At 43.0% G+C, this 20080-nt stretch overlaps 1 protein-coding gene across 1 annotated transcript; it reads right to left on the reverse strand.

Annotated features, from left to right (window-relative positions):
• Nucleotides 1-13059: 13059 nt before the first annotated feature.
• FAM177B (family with sequence similarity 177 member B) lies at nt 13060-18747 on the reverse strand. The gene is made up of 4 exons (XM_049705958.1): nt 17541-18747; nt 17189-17255; nt 14548-14645; nt 13060-14189 (listed from the first exon to the last, which is right to left on the reverse strand). The coding sequence occupies exons 1-4, from the start codon at nt 17706-17708 to the stop codon at nt 14007-14009; spliced, it is 516 nt and encodes a 171-aa protein (XP_049561915.1). The 5' UTR covers nt 17709-18747; the 3' UTR covers nt 13060-14006.
• Between the last annotated feature and the right edge of the window lie 1333 nt (nt 18748-20080).

A 20080-nucleotide genomic window follows, 5' to 3' on the forward strand; every position in this document is an offset into this window, starting at 1 on the left:
TTTAAAGAAAACTTCTCTTCCCTGTGCATCCTATTCTAATGATTCTATCATTGCTGTAACCACATTTTATTATAATTAACTTTTTATGTCTTTGCCTCTCCAATTAACTAGAAGCTCCTTGAAGGCAGAGACTGTCTCTTTGGTGTCCCCAGCACACAGCCCAGAATCTGACACATAGTAGGTATTTAGTAAATGTTTCATGAATGAATAAATGAGTGAAAAAAAGCATTCACTGAATGACTCCTTGCCCAAGCTTTAGCCTCAATACTTCTCTACATAATATATGTAATATTTTTCTTATATCTGCTTATCTGTAGCTGTGGAATATTTCAAATGTTGTTTCAATCATGCGTGCTTTTATTTCTAACCATACTCTAAAAACTAAAGGCAAGGGCAGGGATGTGTCTTCCGTATCCTTCAACAAAGAGATGGGATGGAACTCTGAAAAACAGAGTTGATATTACCTAAATGCTGGTTGAATGAAAGATCATATTTTTTTGTTTGTTTCTTAAAGATCATATTTGGAATGATAAGCTCTAAGTCCCAGAAGATGCTGAGATCACAGAATCCCACTTCCTAATTCTTCAAAAAGACCAGGAGCATCCAGAGGACAGGGAGTGTCTTTTGTATTGTTGTATGTCCAGGACCCACTACATGGCCTGTCAGTAGTTTTCACTCAATAAATATTCAGTAGAAGGAAAGAAGGAAGGACGGGCGGATGGGAGGTGGGGGCCAGGAAGCAGGTAACTGAAGCTAGTTGTAAAATGATTTTGCCAAAACTTGCATCAGAACCCAGGTCCCTTCTTTCCTAGACCAGCCCTGTTTCCACTAGTTGGTTCATGTTTTAAACGTTACTAGTGTTGTCAAAAATGCCATCTACTTTCCTGTTACCGATGGCAATTTAACTATGAGCGCAGTTGCTTTGCTTCACGGCAGCTGTCTCCTCCACGGACCTGAAATGCCAGTGCCCCAGCTGTCTTGATTGAGAGCCCTGGTTGCAAGAAAACAAGACAAAATGCTTTGCTGCCTTAATTCTAGTGGGAATTTAATTTAATTAGCATCTGATTTACACAGCGCACTTCTGACAGCTGTGTTTGTGGAGTATCCGTGGAAGCAAGAAATTACCATCCATTGAAATCATCATCAAAGCTTATTTATCTTCCTACTGCATCTTTCCAGCCTTCAGCTTTGGGGACTTCTGTGTGTTTATCGCACACTTTTACAGTAAATAATACTCTAGTAAGTGCGCGAGGATTTGCAGCGTGTTGAGTATAGGCTTGTTTCAGAGTCTTAATAGGATGAATCTGAAAATGAGGCTTTGGAGGTTTGATCAAAGGACAGGTGTTTTTTTAATGTTGAGTTCTAAGGATCATTAAGGATCTCAAAGGAGAGAATCTTACCACCTGGGCCAAAGGAGCAATCACAGTGCGGTATTCGGGGCTTGCGCAGTGCGCTCTGCTCATAGCTGCTTGGGAAGGACGTGGGAGATCGTTGATGGGCTGCCCGCTGGAGCCTCCCCTCAAACACCTGGAGCTGTCCTGCGGGGAACAAAGGGACTGGTTGCAGGATCTTACCCCTGTTTATATTCCACAGTGCCTGGTACACAATAAATAGTTGTTGAATGAGCGAGCAAATGAATGGGATCAGGTATAATGGAACTGGAGGCAGAGCTTTAAAAAAAGCTTTGAAAAATGATTAGCATGAGTTTACAAATCACTATAATACCGTCAGGGGACTTATTAGATAAAGGAGGTTCTAACCACATATGGAGAAGGGAGAGTGCATGGCTAAATAAGGGCTCAGGGGAAGTTTCAAAGAAGAGGCGGTGATAGAACTGTCTTGAATCATACTAATATTTTATGGGAGACAAATGTTTTGATAACAAGAGAAGAGAGGTGGGAATCCCAAGAGAGAAAATTATATTAACAGAGTCGAAAAGGCATGAAATAAGATGTTTTTAAGGAGGAGTGAACTTGGCTCGTAGAGATAGGAAATGTAGGGTAATTTAGGGCTAGAGCATGAATGACCTTGAAGAATTTCAAATTTTATTCTGTAACAACTGTGGGACCTTTGAAGATTTCTGAGAAGGTGAGTAACCTGATTAGATTCATGGTTTAGAAGAAAGATCTCTGGCTTCGTGGTAAAGAATAGACAAGCAGAGAGAAGGAGATTTTTCATGCCCTCATAAGTTAGAGAGATTTTCAGTGTTCGTACCAGTGAAGCAACAATCAAGAAACAGGTCCATGAGTAAAGCCTGGGGGCATGGTTACTGACTGGGAAATGAGTTTCAGAGATAACACCAAGGATGAATTATCAGGATTTAGCAATGGATAGACTGACAGCTGAGAGTCAAGGTTGCCTGTTAAGTACTGAAGTTTCCAGCTGGGCTGACAGTGAGAATGGTGTTGCCATTAGAAAGAGAAAAAAGTCTAAAGAAGATACTGGTAAATATGAAACATGTTTCCCACTTTAGCATGTCATTAATGTACCTGACACAGGCCCATTTTTTTCATACCATTCCAGCTTGATACAATAAGACAAAGTGAGAGAGTGGCATGGACATATACACACTACCAAATGTAAAATAAATAGCTAGTGGGAAGCAGCCGCATAGCACAGGGAGATCAGCTGGTGCTTTGTGACCATCTAGAGGGGTGGGATAGGGAGGGTGGGAGGGAGACACAAGAGGGAGGAGATATGGGGATCTATGTATACATACAGCTGATTCACTTTGTTATACAACAGAAACTAACAGAACATTGTAAAGCAATTATACTCCAGTGAAGATGTTAAAAAAAATATATATTAGAATTAAAAGACACTTTACAGATTATCTAGTTTAGTGTTTCTCAAAGTAAGTTCCTCAGATTGCTACTGATTGAAAGGCTCCATGCACATGTGATTTTATAAGCAAATACCTTGGGAAATATTGTATACTATATCTGCCTTTTGGAGCTTCACAATGCACAGTAACATATTAAACACCTTGACAAGGCACCTTCTGCAGGAGAGAACTTTCCTTCGTTTTCTTAACTTAAGTTTCTCAGACCTTTCTTAAATATAAAATTTATTAATATTCAGAAGAACATTTTTTTCCGCCAAACCTAACTTAGTCCAAACTCCTCACTTCATAGATTAGAAAACCAGGCCCAGAGATGTTAGGGAAGCATTGACTGAAACCGCCCACCTCGGCCAGGCCCAATGATAATCACTCACATGAGTTGTCTCACAACAAGAGGTCCCCATAAGGAACACAGTGCTGCCACTGAAAACTAACGGGAGAATTAGGGAGGGGCCAAAAGGAGGGAGGAGACGCCAGCCCATAATATGTCCTACCAACCTCCCAGAATCCTCACTGGAATCCATCTTGGCTGAGAGATGCGCCTTGGCTGAGAGATGCGTGCGCAACCAGGAAGAACCCTGAGTCAGACCAAATATGGGTTTCTAATTCATATACAGGTGATTTGTGTATCTTTCCTAAACTAGAATCAGCCAGAGGGTTTAAGACTCCATATGTCGGGTGGTGCAGTGGTTGAGAGTCCGCCTGCCGATGCAGGGGACGCGGGTTCGTGCCCCGGTCCGGGAAGATCCCACATGCCGCGGAGCGGCTGGGCCCGTGAGCCGTGGCCGCTGAGCCTGCGCGTCCGGAGCCTGTGCTCCACAGCGGGAGAGGCCACAACAGTGAGAAGCCCGCGTACCGCAAAAAAAAAAAAAAAGACTCCATATGTCCAATCCTGCCCTCTTCTCTCAGATCTCCTCCCACCTCAGGCAGGAGGCTCCTTCACACCCCCAAGGAGTGGTATGATTCTGCATGCAACTCCAGCATATGGGTTTTTTTCCCCACACTAAGCAATTCTCTGACACCAGCTGGTTGTCCTACAATTCAACTCACTTCTGACACTGTCCACCTGGAGATGGCGTCAGATTCCCACAGCTTAAGGGCTTTAGTCCTACAAGATTGCCCACCCGTTTCTGCTGCTTGTTCTCTGTGCTTCTAACTGGCTATAGGTGGGAGGTTCCAATGACCCCCTTCTTGGGTTCCATTAATTTGCTAGAGCAGCTCACAGAACCCAGAGAAACATTTTTACTTACCAGATTACTGGTTTATTATAAAAGTCTGTAACTCAGGAACAGCCAGATGGACGAGATGCACAGGTTAAGCTATGGGGAAGGGCGTGTAGCTTGCATGCTCTCTGAGCTTGTCACTCTCCCCGTATCTCCACGTGTTCACAATGTCGCAGCTCTCTGAACCCTGTAGTTCAGGAGTTTTTAGGGAGGCTGCATTACATAGGCAAGATTGATTAAATCATTGGGCATTGGTGATTGAACTCTCCCCTCCCTGGGAGTCTCAGGTGCGGTGTGGAAGCAAAGGGTATGTGGTGAGGCTGAAAGTTCCAATCCTCTAATCACATGACTGGTCCTTCTGGTAACCAGGCTCCATACTTAGGTGGGTCCAAAAGCCACCTTGTTAATATAACACAAGGCGCCTTTATCCCTCTCATCACAGGAAATTCCAAGGGTTCTAGGATCTCTGTGCCAGAAATGGGGACAAAGACAAAATATATATTTCTTATTATAAATTGCAATATCACAGGGGGTGGAGAGCTTAACTTCCCTTTCTACCTTCCCTTCCTATCATTCTAGGGAAAGATAAAAGTTGCTGAGTGCTTGGGAACCAGTTGAGAGGAAACCTCTCCATTTTACTCTGACTCAGAATGGAGGTCCTAATCCATCCTCTTGTGAAACCATGACTTTTCCTTTCAAAGTTAAGAATATCCCCTCATCCATCTCCTTGGGCTCATTGCTCTCTGGACAAATCCTCTTTCATTGTTGGTACTGTCTCCCTCCTTCACGTGGAGTCTGATCCCAGCAGGCAAGGACCTGCACATTGACAGCTTTCTGAGAGCAGCTCCTGGGAGCACATTCTTGGCCAGGTCCCTCAGCTTAGCTGCCCTTGGTATAGAATTGTACCATCTATCTCAACAAGATCCCACTTTCCTGAGGGCAGCAACTGGGGTCATATTTCTGTTTTCCACACCATGACACATCTCAGTAGATAGCAGCTAAATTGAACCATCCATGGCTGCATATAAATGTGTGTGTCTGGAGGTGTTAAATATACGATATTCCCTTTTCCATAGAGTCATAACTCTAGCAGGAACTAAAGCAGAGGAGAGCATAGGAATAACCTTTAGTATACATTCTCACTGTACAGTTTTCTGCTTCTGGGTATTATCCCACAGGGGTTGAGGGGACCAAAGGGAATAAGGTAACACTGATGGAAGCTTATGAATAGAACTTTGAATGGTGCTTTTGTTAGGGAAGCGTTGACTGAAACCACCCGCCTTGGCCAGGCACAACGATAACCACTCACATGAGTAGTCTCGCAGCAAGAGGTCCCCATAAGGAACACGGTGCTGCCACCGAAAACTAATCAGGAGAATTTGGGAGGGGCCGAAAGGAGGGAGGAGATGCCAGTCTATAATATGTCCTACCAACCTCCCAGAATCCTTTTCACTGGAATCCATCTTGGCTGAGAGATGCGAGCGCCACCAGGAAGGACCCTGAGTCAGACTGAATATGGGCCAAGCAAGATGATTGGCCAGAGACAACCCAGAAACTAACCCCATTACCATAAAACCTGAGACTGTGAGCCACGTGGCAGAGCAGTTCTCCTGGGGTCCCTCACCCTGCTGCTCTCCACCCAGGTGCCCCTTTCCAATAATGTCTTTTGCTTTGTCAGTACGTGTGTCTCTCAGACAATTCATTTCTGAGGGTTAGACAAGAGCCCACTCTTGGGCCCTGGCACAGGTCCCCCTTCCTGGAACACTTTTGCAGCTCAAGTTCGGATATCAATTGATTCTCACCATTCTTGGGGGGGGGTGGTTTTTTATTATCCTCATTTTGAGGACAAGCCTGATGCTTGGCCTGTCTGTGGCTACAGCTAATGACTGGAGAAACCGGAATTGAAATCTAGGGTTCCTGGCTCTTGAATACTCACTAAGCTTTCCTTTTAAACACCAAGATATGCTCCCTTCCCATTCGCTTTAAGCCTCTGTTGGGATCCGCTGGGTATTTCATCCACTCATTGTGCCCCAGTCAACTGAATGGAGGACTTTTGGTTCTCAGTTATGCAGTTCTACGTGATCACAGTTAATCTGTGAGCGGAGTGAACTCCAGCCCAGGTACTTCTTCATAAATATTAGGATGCTGAACTTCATTTGGAAGCAACGGGGAGCCAAGATGACAGTTTTCTGCATAAAAATGTAAACGTTTAAGTGTGTTTAAATCGGGACTGCATGAAACAACATGAAGCAGAGAAGAGAGCTGTTCCTGCACATTGCATAATGGAAACACTGACCAACTGGCGGTGTAATAGTTAGCTAAATACGGTAGCAGTAACTTCCTAAATGTATGTTGGATACTAGATGTGTCAGTCAAGGTTCTCCAGAGAAAGAGAATGGAAGGGATTTTTTTCCAAAGGATTGTCTTACGCAATGGTGGAAGCTGGCAGGTCCACAGTCCGTAGGGCAGGCCGGCAGGCTGGAAACTCAGGTTGCATTTGATGCTGCAGTCGTGAGGCAGAATTCCTTCCTCTTTGAGGAACCCCAGTTTGTTCTCTTCTGGCCTTTCAACCAACTGGATGAGGCCCATCCACATTATTGAGAGTAATTTCCTTTACGTAAAGTCAACTGATTTTCAGATGTTAACCACATCTGCAGGATACCTTCGTAGTAACATCTGGATTAATGTTTGATTAAATAACTGGGCATTAGAGCCTAGCTAAGTTGACACATAAAACTAACCATCACATGAGCCAATGAGGAAGACTGACATTTCAATCAATTGCCTAAAATTAACATTAATAAGGTTCGTATATAAAGTTTCAAGAGCTACCTTTCTTAGAATTTGAAGATGAAGATGTGCATTCTCCCACCATCAACACATTCTTGGGAGCCATCTTGTTCTTGGGGTCATCTTGCTCTGTCACTTATACAGAAATTCACTCAATTCTGGATAGAATGTCGTTTCTACCACTTTGCCCTGATTTATACAGCTGGTCAGCCGGAGGCAGCCTTGAAGATGACAAACTAAATGTGTCAGGTAAATTGTATCCATTTCCTTTCAAATGATTTGTTGGGGGACCTTAATCTTCTTTTTCTCAGTGTAAATACTGTCCACCCAAATTAAATTCAGACTGATGTCACTCCCACTTTGTCCCCAACATAAATGAAATCGTACGCAGAAGATTTTCCCTAAAGAGATTTCAGCATTTTTTTCCCGTCTTTTGCCTGAAAAGCTGACTATCGTGTTTGCTAGCTCTTGGCAAGCCTGCATAAGTTGCCTGAGAATCAATATGGTTAAAGGTGTGATTGATTTCATTTTGCTGTAGGTATAAGAAATAATTATATCTTGTGGTTGGAGATGGTCCAATTTGGCAGAGGGCAGAAACTTTTACAGGAATAACTGAAAGGTATCATCACCAACAAGCCTGCAAAGATGAAAAAGACCCAAACAATTCTTGGCAGGCTGTTCATCCACGGGAAGATGCTCAAATGATGTTTGGAGATATGGAGATAAATGCCTGTGTGCATTTGCCAGAGAGCTTCCCTGATCACTTCAGACTTCTTGAATTTCCACACTAAAGGTTAAGGTTTAGGGTGACTCCATCATTAGAAAAGAAAAATAATAAAATTAACTTTAATTTGCCTACATTACGCACAAGGAAGTGTGGTGGTAATAACCTAAAACATCAAGAATCAGGAGAATCATTTAAATTTAGTTTATTGATTAAATCAACAGGCTTTTGCTACATAATTTGTTAATTGGGGATATTTTTGGCTGGCAAGAATTTAGGGTTTAAATATCATCGGAAGGGGAAGTTAGTTAGCCCTTCCCCAACGTATCATTGGATCGTGGAAGCTGCCAGATAGAACTGGGCACTACTGTTCCTCCACATACTGTTTAGCATTCATAAATCTACAAAAGGCAAAGATGCCTCCTGGGAGGAAAAGGACTAGGATTGGCACTCCTTCTCCAAGGTTCAAAGTTAAAAACATGGGGTAGAATGAACAGAGATGATACCGACCAAGCTTAGGTGGCATGAAAGGACAATAAAGGCCCAAGAGGAAACCCGCTATACAAGGGGGGAGGTCCGGACTGCTGACAAGCATTATATCTTTGTCTAGATTGTTGGCGGGGAGTGTTCTGGGTATAGAGTATGGCTAATGGTAGAATTCCTTCCTACTAAGTCAATTTGACATTATGATTGTGCTTTGGGGAAAATGGCTATGGGTCTGTAATATCACTAAAGAGTTGTACTTTCTAGGAGGCTCCTTTTATTTTTTTTTTTTGTGGTGGGGATGCTCATGACTAATATATCAGAGAAGTGTTTTCCTGGTCTACTGAAGATCCACCTGGGTAAATAACCAGGTGGAAAATATAGGAACGAACAGTGGTGGCAAATGAAACAGCGAGACTAAACTTGCAGGAGCTGGTTGCCTGGATGAGCCCCAACACAACACAATACGACAGGAGGAATAACTGATACAGCTCAGCAAGATCAGCCTAGCCTTGAGGAGTGAGGCCAAATTCTGGCCCTCTGGGAGCACTGTGATTCTTGGATGAGTAACTTTGGAGTCCTTATGCATATTTAGGAATAAAAAACCTATTAGTTATTCATTGCTATGTAAAAAAATTCCCCCAGTATTAGCAGCTCAAAAAAACAAACATTTATTATGTCACAGTTTCTCTGAGGCAGGAACCCAGCAGTGGCTTAGCTGCAAGATTCGGGCTCAGAATATCTGGTGAGGTTGCAGGCAGCTGTCGTTGGCTGAAGCTGCAGTCATACTGGGGCTGGAGGAAGATCATCTAAAAACACCCTGTCAGTGTGCAGCTCCCGCACAAGCCTCCCATTAACCTGAAGCCATTCATCCCAGGAACTCTCAAGTCTTGACTGATGGGAGCAGAGCTTTCAGGAATGACATGCAATGGGGGAGCCCTTGTTCCTGGAGAGGCCCAGGGCCCCATCAGCCACAAAACCAAATTAGGGAATTACTGTTGCTACCTTTGCAGCCCAGTATCAAATGCATTTCAAGTGGGCCGCCTCCAAAGAGGTGTATATCCGGGTGGTTAGGCCAGGCTATGCCATCAGAGGCCAGAAGGGCCCCAGCTTCCCAAGTCCTCCTGAAAAGGTGTGTACTGCCCAGGCACCTGCTGTGTGGTTCCCGGTAGCCAGGGATCTGGAACAGGAAAAGGGTCTGGAGAGGCTGGGACACAGGAGGGGACTCTTGGGGGACAAGTCATATGCCTAGTAGCAAACCCTAGCCTCCCCAATGGGGAACAGAGCTCAAGCTTACCCGAATGCCTTGTGGGGTGGGGAGGGGCGGGGCCGGCGGGCGGGCCAGGGAATCCTCCAGTTAAGAGTCACCCCGGAGCCCTGGTTGCAGGAGAAGCCCGGAGCCAATCAGGCAGCAAGCTCAAAGGTGGACTGTCGCCAACTTGCTTCTGCCCACTCAGAGTGATGGGGGTGAGGGATTGCTGTGGTGACTGTGCAGACCTCCGCAGACCTGGACGCCCCCGCCGTCCCAGGTCTGCGGACGGCATGCGTACTGCGCATGCGGGTGCCGAGCAGTTCGGGATGGCCAGGGATCTGGGACACAGCAAGGGTTAGGAGAGGCCAGGTTACGACAGTAGAATGTCCAGGGACAAGGCTTAATCTACACAAATGCGCATATTCCCCTTGAAGGCAGAGCTGGAGGATACTGGACTGCACGGCCAAGGGCAGGCCGGCGGTGGGGGGCGGGTGGGGAACGGGTGTGTCCTCTAATAAGAGACACGAGACCTATGGTTTTGCAGGAGAAGCCTGGGGTCTCGTCAGGCGGCAAGTCTGAAGGGGACTGATTGACCAGTTAGTCCCTGCTACCTCAAGGTGATTTCAGGGCGTGGGCCCCCTCCACACTGAAGACTGGGTTGGTGGTTAGGGCTGAAGGAATGTGTGTGTATTAATACTATGCCTGCCAGTCCTGCGCATTTTCTGGAATATGACCCACCCCGGGACCAGTACTGGGCCAGGACCCAGTTCAGAGGATTAGGGGCACCATGGTTGGCTCTTGGGGGAAAATAGACCTGTCGAAATTCCTTCATTCCTCACTGGCTGTTCGCAGGAGACCTTAGTTCTTTACCAAATGGACCTCTCCACAGGCTGCAAGATTCTCACAAGGTGGCAGCTGGCTCCCCCCAGAGCAAGTGAGCCAAGAGAGTAAAAGGGAGAGACCAAAACAGAAGCCACAGAGTCTCTTATAACAGTCTGAGAAGTGTCATACATCACTTCTGACACATTCTGGAGCTCACATAGACCACCCTGGTTCAGTATGAGAGAGGCTACATGGCGTGTGAATACCAGGGAGTAAAGATTATTGGGGACCATTTGAGAGGCTGGCCACGGAAAGACTGGATGTCCTTATAATTTAGCTATCTCGAACTTAAGGCCAATAGGAGTGCAGAGATTTTTGTCTGTTTGGTTGATAGATAACAGTATGTCTATGAAAATAATCAATAAACAATCTATAATAGGAATAGAAAAGAGTTTTATTTCAGCCAAATTAAAGAACATTAAACAAGTCTGGGATACATTTCTTCAAGGTTTCAAAAAACAGATCAGCACGTACATGGTGAGTCAATATGGCCTTGGCACCTGGGAAGGGAGTCTTATCAATGAAGGAGTACCAGTATTGGCATCCCAGGAGGAGAGAGATTTAATTTTTATTTTTAACATGGACATTCTTTACTTCTGGTCAGTGCACCCTTTTCTTTAATAATTAAAGCAGATGTACAATGTACGTATAATAGGCCACAAATAGGCTGTTGTAGTTAGCATAAAATTCAAGTTAACTCATGTATAAGCCAGAATGACTTCCCCATACCTCAGTATGTAAAAATCTCTTTTATCCAATAACTGGCACATACTAGATGCCCAATTCATATTAAAGGAATGAATTAATTTTAATATTAAGGGAAATGTGAACTTCTCTTGCAGCCACAGGCTGATAATATCTGGGCATTGGTTCCCGTTTGTTTTCCTTATTATATTTAGTTCGAGATTCAGTTGATTGCATATGGCAACTGACCTTAAGACAAGGGGATCTCCCTTTTTTTAGTGGAAAATAAAATTAGATTGAGAGTAAAACATTTACTAGATAAAATTTACTCCTATGAATATCACACTTTGGTTTGCCTAGTTCTCTGGAATCAGCAATAAGTAAGGTATCTTCCAGGGTACCATTTAATTGAGAAAAGTCAAAAAGAGTTCATCACAGGATCTATTCGGAAGCAAAATAGCAAATAAACCAGAAACAGAGTTTTAGTGTATGGCCTGACACCTGAGAGGCAGGTAACCAACGCTTCACTGGTAGACTTGGCCACTTCTTCTGACATGTCATAAAGCTCTCAGATTTACCTCATTTTGAAATTGGACTAGCAGGGCCTTTTGGATGAAGAACTAAGACGGACTCCTTAATGGAGACAAACCATTCAGACTCCTTGAAGCCATGATTTTCATATATATTACTAATTATAATTGATACAATGATTTGAGTACCTAATTAGAGCCATGTGCTTTTCCTCAGTTTTCACCGCTTATTCTTAGAGTAGTCATGGGCTGTGTCTACCTCACTCACTTTAATCCCCTTTTACTGAGAACCACGCTCATCCAGAAACAGGTCCTATAAGTATGTTGCTACCACATGACTCCACCTTCCTGGTCACAAATGATTGGATGAGGAATGGTCACCTGAACAAAAAGGGCTACTCAGGGGCTTCGCTGGTGGCGCAGTGGTTGAGAGTCCGCCTGCTGATGCAGGGGATACGGGTTCGTGCCCTGGTCCGGGAAGATCCCACATGCCGCGGAGCGGCTGGGCCCGAGAGCCATGGCCGCTGAGCCTGCGCGTCCGGAGCCTGTGCTCCGCAACGGGAGAGGCCACAACAGTGAGAGGCCCGCATACCGCAAAAAAAAAAAAAAAAAAAATGGATTTGATTCCTGCATCAAACCTGTTTTACACATGGGAACACTGAGAATTTGAGTAACCTGAGCTACCAGGTTAGAAAGAGGCAGCCGAGCTGAGATCAAACCAGTATTGCAGTGACTTTTCAGCTTATAATTTATCCCTTATACCACTGGAAGAAAGTGTTTCCCTTTCTCAGCTGTCTAAGGAGGTCCACACCCCTAAAAGTTAATTGCAGTCATGTGACTTGCTTTGGTGGAAGAAACATAAGCAGAGGTGACATGATTCATTCTTAGTGGAGACAGTGATTAACTATCCACTTCACTTCTGCTTCTGCAGCCCTGAGAGCACCAGTTTGGAGGAACCATAGGATCAAAGGAGCATGTGCTACTGAGCCAGCACCTGGAGAACACGGTGGGAAGCCATCTGAACTGATGGTGGACCTCCCATGAGAAGGAAAGAAACTTTTGTTGTTTTAAGCCACTGAGATTTTGGAGTTGTCTGTTTATGCCAGATAACCTATTTTATCCTCATGTATTCAACTAACCACACATTATTCTCTAGGCCTACTTCTGTCCTTGATTTCATATCAAATCAATTCCAACTTCCCATCCTCTTAGAGTTATTATTTCACTTTATATGGCCGCATAGCAAACCACTCCACAGCTTAAAATGACTTACTGTTTCTTGTGACTCTGTTGGCTGATTGGTCTCAGCTGCATGGTTTATCTGCTACACATAGGACAGGAGAAGTTCACTTATGTGGCTGCATTTGCTGGGGAGCATGGCTGGGGCTGGAACGCCTAAGATGGTCTTTCATCCTTGGGGTCCTCTCTCCACGTGGCCTCACATCATTCAGAAGGCTAACGCAAACTTCTTTACAACGTGAAGCTTTCTAAGAGGACAAGTCCCCGGTGCAAGTGTTTATCAAGCATCCAGTTGCATCACATTTGCTACTTACTATCTCACTGGCCAAAGCAAGTAACATAGCCAAGGCCAGAGTCAATGTAGGTGGGGCTATGTGAGGACATGAATTCCAGAAGGTATGGTTCTTTGGGGACCTTCAAAGAACAGTCTATAACAGCCATTAATTAAGCATTAACAACTAATATTCGCAGTTTTAAAAGAATTTTCACATTTATTAGTTCATTTCGTTTAACAGTAACCCTTGAGAAACAAATAAATGCCACCCCTATTTTACAAAGAAAGAGACGGGGCTCAGAAATTTAGACACCTAAAATCACACGACTAGTAAAAAGCAGAACTGAGACTTGAACTCAGGTCTTTTTACTGCAAAACCTGTGTTTTTCTATATCACAGCTACCTTTGGCCAGCGCAACCTGTGTTATCCAGCTATGATTTCCATGTCTGATCTTTAGAGTTTTTGAAAATTTGTTGACAAGGAAACAAGAGAATCATTCACTTTTTCCAAATACTTTTTCTAGAGCTTAGATTGTTTGTTTATTTATTTTTGACGTGTTTGGGGAGAAATGCACCCAACTCTCAAAGACTGCTATGTTGAAACAGAGTTATTAGCAATGTTTGCTTATTGCAAAGCAAGCCCCAAGTAAGCCAACATAGCTATTGCAAAGGACACCCTGAAAGGATTTAGACTTCATAATGCCCAAAGTTTCTTTTGAGGAACAGAGGGTCCTTTTCTGTACCCTCGCCATGTGACAAAGAGTTTCAGCCTAAAACTCCTGTGCCCACGTTCCTTAAGGCATTTATACTACTGTGCAAATGTCAATACTAGTAGCCCACAACTGATGGACAGGACTTATATCACTGGGGTGGAGTTGGGCTGCTGAGCTTATAAATAAAAATTTACATTGAGAAAGAATCCACAATTGTTCTTATGATTGTTTACAATTCCCGGCTGCTGGAGAATAAATCACAAAGAGATTGAGATCAGATCTGGCTCAGAAGTGCTACCTGTGGTGCTGTTGCCGTGGTAATCAATGACCGAGGATGAGAGATCCAGGGGAACTATAGCCCCGCTGCCCATTAGGAGCTGGAATCTGCCATCAGGCCCTCGCTGGATGAGATACTCCACCGAGGAGTGCCCTCGTCAATGTCCTGTTGTCTCGTTCCATACTCTCGGGCCCCAGCCTCCAGGTGACACTTTTCATTGGGAACATTGGCTGGTTGGGCCTTTGATCCATCCCCTTCACTTTCCTTGTCACTTTCCTGATACAGAGAGAAATAAGGAAATGTTTAACAGTAAACCCAATACCTCTGATCGCCCCCTCTTATAGAGACAGCCTTATAAGAAGCCTCCCTTTTATGCGATCTCAGGCTTCACACTCGACTACCATCTACGAACTATCTCAGGACCTTCTAACTTCACACAAGAGAGGCAAATACGAATAAGCATCATGGGGTGAGGGGCATTGGAAAAAGAAGTCAGTCTGACCATGGGAGCTCAGTGAAACTGCAGTTACATGAATTACCAGGTGGGAAAATACTCCTCTGTAAGGGCCCAAATCAGGAACAACCAACATTCCCATCTCAGGGCTCTTGGTGTCCCCAGTGGGATGTCACATACCTTATTTTGTGTTCTATAGTACTCATTTAACACATACTGGTATTTGGGTTGATTAAGACCAAAGAAGAGAACAAATCTTCCACCAAGGAATTCACATGCTAGAAGAAAGAAAAACGCTTTGGTAAACTGAATTAATAATTAAAGCTTAGGGCTTCCCTGGTGGCGCAGTGGTTGAGAGTCCGCCTGCCGATGCAGGGGACGCGGGTTCGTGCCCTGGTCCGGGAGGATCCCACATGCCGCGGAGCGGCTGGGCCCGTGAGCCGTGGCCGCTGAGCCTGCGCATCCGGAGCCTGTGCTCCGCAACGGGAGAGGCCACAACGGTGAGAGGCCCGCGTACCGCAAAAAAAGAATAATAATAATTAAAGCTTAAACTCAAGTTTCAACTTGCCCTCAAATGGTCTATTACTATACTTAACTTCAAGGCTGACAAAAGATTTCAATTGCTCCAGACCCTCAAAAAGTCCTAGGACTCAAAGGGAATTTGTTAAATCTTCTGTCTTCACATAGGATTACATGTAAACTATCCTTTCCAGATGAATATATCAGGGGAGATTTTCAAAATACTTAATAACAGGTACAGGTCCTGAGCAATCAGAACAGATGTTGCCTATCCCCATGTGTATCATCTGATCATCAGCTGTGAGTATGTTGCAAAGTATACCCCAAATTAATTCCAATGTTACTGAGACCCATGTCAGAAATTTTTCCATGCATCAAAACAAACTCCTTCCTAGCAGCAATTTAAGACCTTCCTTGTCTGCCTTCAGTTACAATATCAAGGTGGCCTGCAGCCTCAGGGATTGTTAGAGTTAGGGATAAAGGTTTAGCATAAATAATGAGGGGTTTCCAAAAAGGTCTCTCCTAGAGATGTTCTCCTGTAAAAGTATAGGACTTCTGATGTGCCTCACCCCGTTACAGGACTTTCCGATTCCCATGATTCATTCCACTTCTGAAGAAATTGCTCATACAGTGCATCAAAATGATGCTGTCTATTCTTTTTTAACGTGCTTTATCCTTTCAAAAATACTCTAGCTCTGTAATCTGTTTGTTTGCCACAGTGCCTAGTACATGTGCATAAGAGAAGTTTCTAAAACATTAGAATAATCTCCGGAAGTTTTCCTGTTTATGACCTACTAGAATCTTACATGGAAAAAATTAATTACCAGTGTCATCTGGGTTCCAGCTCTAACCAAAGTCTCTGTGTAAAGATCAGACTGTTAGCGTATTTATGCCTTCACTAAAATCTGGAAGCCCCCGGCAGAAGCCCTTTCAGGCTACAGTTCCTGAAGGCAGACTGATTCCCTGTGTGTCCTGCCCCTGTCATCTGAAGTCAAAGCCCAACATAGAAATCACTGTAGTCCCTGTTCTCCTTCACACGCTCATATTGCTGTACTGAGTTTTGCTTCTTTTACCTGATCTAATCTCTAAGGCTCCCTCCCTCCAAAATATTTCACCTCTTCAAACAGTCTTGCCCTAACTAAAGCATAGAAGTCTCTGGAAGGCAGCATTTCTTCTGCCAACATATTTTGGTTGAGGTAAGGTCAGTATTCACCTGGGTCTCTAAAGTAACTTCCAAATTACAAACCTTCCACCTTGATCAAAAAGCACTTAGGGCTCATACCATCTGACTAAATCTCCCTTATCATTACTTTTAATGTGATTTAAAGACCCCCTGGTCACTTTCATGGTCCCCAAGCTGGCCTTGGCCAGACATACTTTCATAGCATCCTTAAGATGTCTCCTCTGTACATCAACATTCCTGAGTATCCCAGTCTATAGTCCCTACACTCCTCCTGCCATGGAGGTTGTAACAACAAATTATCATCATGGGCATGTTTACCGGCCTATATTACCCATTGACTATTAAGGCCCTTGAAAGCAAAGACTGTCATTTGTCTTTGTGTCCCAGGGTCCTGCACAGTGCTGAGCGTACATGAGGACTCAATAAATGTTTACTGAATGAATGAATGAAGATCAATTCCTAAGAGATATATTTTATATTTTCTCAGATTCTTAAAGTTGTTTCCCCCCATCACATACACAAGCATATGCAAGTTAGAAGGAAATGAGTAATTACATGTTGCCAATTGTGATTTTTAAAAAATTGATGAAAGTCAAACAAAATAAGATTTAGTATTTTGTCTCTTGTAAGTAGCCACTTAGGCTATTCATTATGTCCTTGGGAGGGATCACTAAAATTGTTATAATAGAGTGATTATGAAAAGGGAACTTGGAACTGTGTCAGGTAACAGTTGAAAAAAGAAAAAACTTGGAAGTTTATTCAGGTGAAGAGTCACCTCAGGGAGGACTGACTATTGTCTTCAAATATTTGAAATTCTATGAAAGAGGAATCTGGACTGGTGTTGTCTGGCTTTTAAAAAGACAACTAGGATCAATGGGAAGAACTTTAAAAGAAGATAGAATAGAAGATAGAATTTACTAAAAAGAGTTGAGAAAAGATGGCAGGGTCTGCCTGAAGATGTGAGGTTCTATGCCTTCGGGAATGTTCAAGTGTAGATATAGAAGCGACCAGTTCTTCAGAATGCCACGGAGTGGATTAAACCACTGGAAGTCCCATCTAACTCTGAGGGTCTGTAAGTCTATATTTAGGACAGAAAAAAATAACCTTAGCAGTACTTACTAGAAAATGAGGTCCTTGCTATTCGCCCTGCCCAAAACCATAGGTAGGACCCCCATGAAAGTTTAGACTGAAAAAAAAAGAGAAACCAAATCAGCATAAATTAATAACAGGAGTGGTGACTGCAGAGTCTGCAGTGTAGAAGTTTCAAAATACTTTGTAATAGGTTCCATTTTCTCTCATAGATGAGAAACCTAAGATTATCAAAATTATAAGTTGATTGTACTTGGCTGTAGAAAGCAAACCAAGGAGAGCAAGGAATTAGCTTAAAACTGTGTTTTCCACAAACCTCATCTGCCTTAATTTCGCATTCACTCAGCCCCCATGTTCGCTAATAATGATATTCTAAGCTTACAGGATCAAGTGTTGAATTTGTTCTCTGTTCCTCTTTTTCTTCCTCTTCCTCTGTGCTATATTCTTCCATGATGTCACCATCAACAAAATGGATAACTCTTTTGGGAGTCCTCCTTTTGGAAGGTCTACCCTTTTCTAGTTCTAACTGCTGGAAACTGTCTTTTTCCATAAGGAAAAAACTGGTAAATGAAAAACAGGACGCTTTAAGACAATCTGCCCAGGACTGTGTTTATATAGCAGAGACGTGTCTAATCATTTTCAATGGATTGTAAAGACAGAGAGTTCAGAGGTAATCACAGCTATGATCTCATCAGTTCTTCAAATCCAAGAGAAGACAGTTTAGTTCTGTACCAAAACAGAAAAGATTCAATTAGTAGTGAAAATGTGAACTTTGGGTCTTCAAACAAAAATGTCAACAGGATTCCTTATTAATTGCAAAAGCTGCAGTTGCTGGTAGGGGTAGGAAGGGGCCATCGCCCTATGGAAATTCCTCAATCATTTCGATAAATACTGAGGAGCAATATAAGTAGTGGTAAAGAGTACAGGCTTTGCACAGACAGGTGAAAATATTTGCCAAGTATATGTCTGATAAGGGACTTATTTTCAGAATATATAAAAAATAACTGTAATTTATAAAATATAAACAACTCAATTAAAATAAGGGCAAAGAATTTGAATAGACACTTTCCCAAAAATTTACAGATGCCAAATAAACTTAGGAGAAGTGCTCAATGTCATAGTCATTAGACAAATGCAAATAGAAACCATATGCGATATCACAACATAGTCACTAGAAGGAGAAAATTAAAAAGACTAACAATACTAAATGTTGAGGGGTAAGTGAAGCAACTAGAACTCTCATAAATTGCTTGCCAGTGGGACTGCAACTAGTATGGCCACTTTGGAAAACAGTTGGACAGTTTCTTAGAAGTCAAACATATACTTACCATGTAATCTTGTAATTCCATGTCTAGATATTTTCCCAAGAGAAATGAAGATATATATCCATCTAAAGATTTGTATGTGAACATTCATAGTAGCTGTATTTGTAAGAGCTCCAAACTGAAAACGATCCAAATATCCATTAACTGGTAAAAGATAAACAAAATGTGGTATATCTATTCAGCGGAATACTGCTCAGCAATTAAAAGTAATGGACAACTAATGTTTGCAATACCCTGAAGGAACCTCAGAAGCATTATGCTAAGTAAAAGAAGCCAGACACTGTATGATTTTACTTATGTGACATTTTAGAAAAGGCAAAATTACAGTGGTAGAAAACAGATCGGTGTTTGCTAGGGGTGACAGGCTGTGGGAGGAGATTAACTACAAACGGGCAAAGGGAACTTTTTGGGGTGATGGAATTGTTCTAAGAGATAGTATGATTGTAGTAGTGGTTACTCGACTGTGTATATACATTTGTCAAAGCGAATCAAAATCTAGACTTAATTTTATTTAAGTTAAATCTTAATAAAGCTGACGAGCTTGGAGCCAGACTGTCTAGGTTCAAAATCCTGTTGCTTAATATTCCAGTGTCTTGGTTTCTTCATCTATAAAATAAGAATAATATAATTTGAAAATGTGTGTGAATATATACCAACCTTGTAAAATTAAGGAGTAAATGAGTAAAGACACATACAGGACTCAGAACAATTCTTAGAAAACAGTAAGTATTTAATAAAAGCTAGCTATTGTCAAGTACTTATCACTTACTTAATGATGTATATATATCAGGCACTGTTCTAATGTAGTAAGTACACTCTTGTCTTAATATATTTTAAGATTATATCAGCAAACATGACAGGCCGAGCTGATGTGGAAGAATTTTTCTTCCTGTTCCAAACACACAGAAATGCGGGATAAAATGAAACAAACAAAACATTCAATCAGGCTGCACTAAGGAAGTAAGAAAGAGAGTCAGAGAGAGGAAGGGGAAGGAAGGGAGTGAGGGAGGGAAGAAGGAGGGGAAAAAGAGAAGGAAAGGAAGAAAGGAAGAAAGCTAACCCAGGTGCCAGAAAAAGAGAGGAAACTCAAAATCATACGGGTGAGCTGAAGCGGAGGTAGTTCCTGGGGTTTCAGAACCAGGTATAGGCCTTGGGGCTAGAGTTTTAATACTGGCGCAGAGAGGAGAGAGCCTAAATCACAAATCCCATGAGTGTGGGGAGCTGAAGTAAAGCTACCTGCATAACACTAAGATAATCAAGTACTATCTTAGCTACAAAATATGGACGAGTAAAACTACCTGTTGGCCTGCAAAAGTGGCAAAATAATTTGTCATCTCCTGGCAGCTTGGGTAGAAATAGTCACCTGAAAAAAAATTGGAGCCCGAGGCCAGGACCCCATACTGGTACGTGGCCCAAATTCACAGCCCTCATACGGTATAAGGACCTATAAGGACCTGAAGCGAAGCTGAGTAACCTGGAGGCAGTGCAGCCCACAGAACTCTCAGATGCAAACGCAAAGTCACCCTGGAGGGAGGCTTCAACAGGACAGGGAACACTGGACCTCCACTACAAATAACCCTGGCCAAGGATGCGCTCA

This window comes from Orcinus orca, chromosome 1 (assembly GCF_937001465.1).
Source record: "Orcinus orca chromosome 1, mOrcOrc1.1, whole genome shotgun sequence".
Classification (NCBI taxonomy): domain Eukaryota; kingdom Metazoa; phylum Chordata; class Mammalia; order Artiodactyla; family Delphinidae; genus Orcinus; species Orcinus orca.